Source organism: Mizuhopecten yessoensis, unplaced genomic scaffold (assembly GCF_002113885.1).
Source record: "Mizuhopecten yessoensis strain PY_sf001 unplaced genomic scaffold, ASM211388v2 hete_36093862, whole genome shotgun sequence".
NCBI classification, from domain to species: Eukaryota; Metazoa; Mollusca; class Bivalvia; order Pectinida; family Pectinidae; genus Mizuhopecten; species Mizuhopecten yessoensis.
In genome coordinates, this window is record NW_018483802.1 from 1 (window position 1) to 2575 (window position 2575).

General features: G+C 37.6%; 1 protein-coding gene across 1 annotated transcript; it reads right to left on the reverse strand.

The window, feature by feature from the left end:
- Nucleotides 1-474: 474 nt before the first annotated feature.
- LOC110444322 (nuclear pore complex protein Nup85-like) lies at nt 475-2182 on the reverse strand. Its single transcript, XM_021488708.1, has 3 exons — nt 2038-2182; nt 1025-1150; nt 475-860 (listed from the first exon to the last, which is right to left on the reverse strand). The coding sequence occupies exons 1-3, from the start codon at nt 2095-2097 to the stop codon at nt 726-728; spliced, it is 321 nt and encodes a 106-aa protein (XP_021344383.1). The 5' UTR covers nt 2098-2182; the 3' UTR covers nt 475-725.
- Nucleotides 2183-2575: the final 393 nt, after the last annotated feature.

Below are 2575 nucleotides of genomic sequence, written 5' to 3' on the forward strand. Positions count from 1 at the left end.
AAGGCCCTATAACCATGGATAATTATTTGTGAACCGCTTTGAGACAACTTACGAAATAGGTTGTGATAAAGCATTATATTTATTGGTATATATGCTAAACCTAATTTCTGCACAATTAAAAGCTGAAGTTATGTATTATGGTACAATGTATACCAATACATTATTCTAGTTATGACTTACAGAAATATTTACATTGGTACATAGACAATAACAAAATCAATTAATGCATTATGGTAGGTACATCGTAGCTATTGGACAATAATATTTTATCTTGCAAAATATATTTGTAAAGGTTATTTAAAGACTTAACTGTCAGCCATGACCTTCACCTTTCATCTTCTGACCATACCAAATCACAAGTGCCAAATTTAAATAAGATTGGATAAATAACCTTTGCACTTCCTTGCCTATAATGTGTGCCTACCAGAAATCATGACCTTAACCTTTGACCTTACAAATAGATGTGTGTTTAAGTACAGAGTACACACAGGTGAAACTATTTGACAGCTATAGAGTCAATGCTTGGGCAGGCAGTATGCATCTTCTAGTAGCTCTAAACATAACATTTAAGCAGAACACGAAGAACATGGTTAAGGAAGGATATGTAAAATGGTCTTCTATGTGGCAATGCTTTAAAGTGGAAACAAAGGTGGGAGGTTTAATGAGACTTCACTGACACCGAGTAATGCACAGCCTCAATAACTCACTAAACTTTACAATGATTTCTACATTACCTTTCCAATTGTTTCCAAATTTCCGTATGATGAAAACTCTCCCTCTTCCAATCTTCGCTCACATTCGTCCCGCCAATGTCGCCATTTCATGTCGAACTCTGCGATGGAGTGGCCTCGAAACAGCTGCTGTAAACCAGAATGACAACGATCACATAGTTGCCAGGAAACCAGAATCGTTTGACTGCTCAGAGATTGCTTTTTCGTCAATATTATTAAGGTTTTCTTACATTTAGTACAAAGGCTTCAACTGTTTAAGCTTAATCATATACATGTATTTACTGTCAACTTACCGTGTGCTGTGGCATTTTCTTGAGGAGTTCGTCCATACTGCTGAAAGCCTTGCTGTGTTTCGAGGAGTGGAGAGACAGTAGCCGGCGCACATGGTCCGCCTGGCCTTGGAGGACTAAGCGATAGATCTGAGACGACACGGAAATACAATGTAAACTAAAACCCCTCCGGGGTTACACGGAAAAATGGCAAATGGCACAACTTCTGTGGGACGACACAGAATTATATAGATATAAGCCAAAACCTCTTTGGTACAGCATAAGCATACAATATTGACAAATATTTCTCTGTGGTGAACATTTGTCTCCTAGGTGACACAGACCACAGCATAAAGAATCTTTCTAGAACATCTGGAGAACAACATACATTTCTGGGGTAATTCAGATTGTTTCAGAGTTGACACTTGAAACAACGTAAAAATAAGTCAGAAGGGTGTCAGAAATAGTACAAGTCAATAGAAAGAATGAAAAAGATGGAGCAACAACATCTAGATTCGGTATTTTATTTACCGCTTTTATGTTTTCGACTAGCACGGCAGCTGTCATCTGAACAATGGTATGCAACCTTACAGGGCCAAGGTAAAAATTACAGCTCGGGTAATAACGCTGTTACAACTATCTACAACACGCTATAACAACAACACTACAGGCATACTTATAGTCATATGATATATAATGGACAAACTTTTGGTGTTCAATACATGAATATTGAACTGTATACTATTAAAGCGTTCACTGGTTTGCTGTTATTGTTGACCTTATACCTATACCTACGGTACACATTGTCTTGCTCTATCGATGAAGTGAAGTTCTCTTGTTGGTTCTCCTGTCCTCCGTCTCAGGACTGAATTTTACAATATAAGTCAATATGTTTTCTCGGATAACATGGAAATGAACTATGCATCTGTTACAAGACAGATATACATCATAATTCAGTAAATGTGAATACAACACATGTCTGTCGTGACTCGATGTCTACAACTCAAACTCTTGATTTTGATGTCCAAATCGCTTACCGTGTCCCAGTAGAGTGGGTGGTGCTCTGGCTGTTCTTCTCGGATAATTTCCAGAAACATTTGTTCTCCCGTCTGGAAGTGGAACCGAAGCCATTCCAACAATGGAGCGATCACCAATCCACCTGAAGTACAAATAAATGTGAAACAGTTTCCGTCACACCTTATTCAGATCATCTAGGTGGAGTCAAAACTGTCGTCACTATTTTCATGAGTTGACAGCTTCCATAGCTTAATCAAAGGAAAAAAGCTTTCAGAAGGAAAGTCGCAGCATTTCCATTCCAAATTTTGCGACATGCTGTCTTTCAAAAGAATACTCAATGAGGGACAAGAACCTTCTGGGTTTTTGCCACAAATTTGAAACCCAGAGGGTAGACTTTCTAACATATAACCAAAATCGCTTTAGCCACCAAACTTCAGACAGAATTTGGTAATATTAAATGGCCAATACTGTCTATGATAGGAGCTTTTGTATAAACATTATTTAATACTATCATACTTTTGTTAGATTTTGTTTACTTTCATGATATTCATTTAAGCA

What these genes read in the sequence shown, in the direction of transcription:
- LOC110444322 (XM_021488708.1), bottom strand. Translation starts at nt 2,097, where the DNA reads ATGTTTCTGGAAATTATCCGAGAAGAACAGCCAGAGCACCACCCACTC. An exon ending in ACCCACTCTACTGGGACACG is followed by an intron (nt 1,151 to 2,037) that starts GTAAGCGATTTG and finishes GTGTCGTCTCAG; the next exon opens with ATCTATCGCTTAGTCCTCCA. An exon ending in AGAAAATGCCACAGCACACG is followed by an intron (nt 861 to 1,024) that starts GTAAGTTGACAG and finishes TCTGGTTTACAG; the next exon opens with CAGCTGTTTCGAGGCCACTC.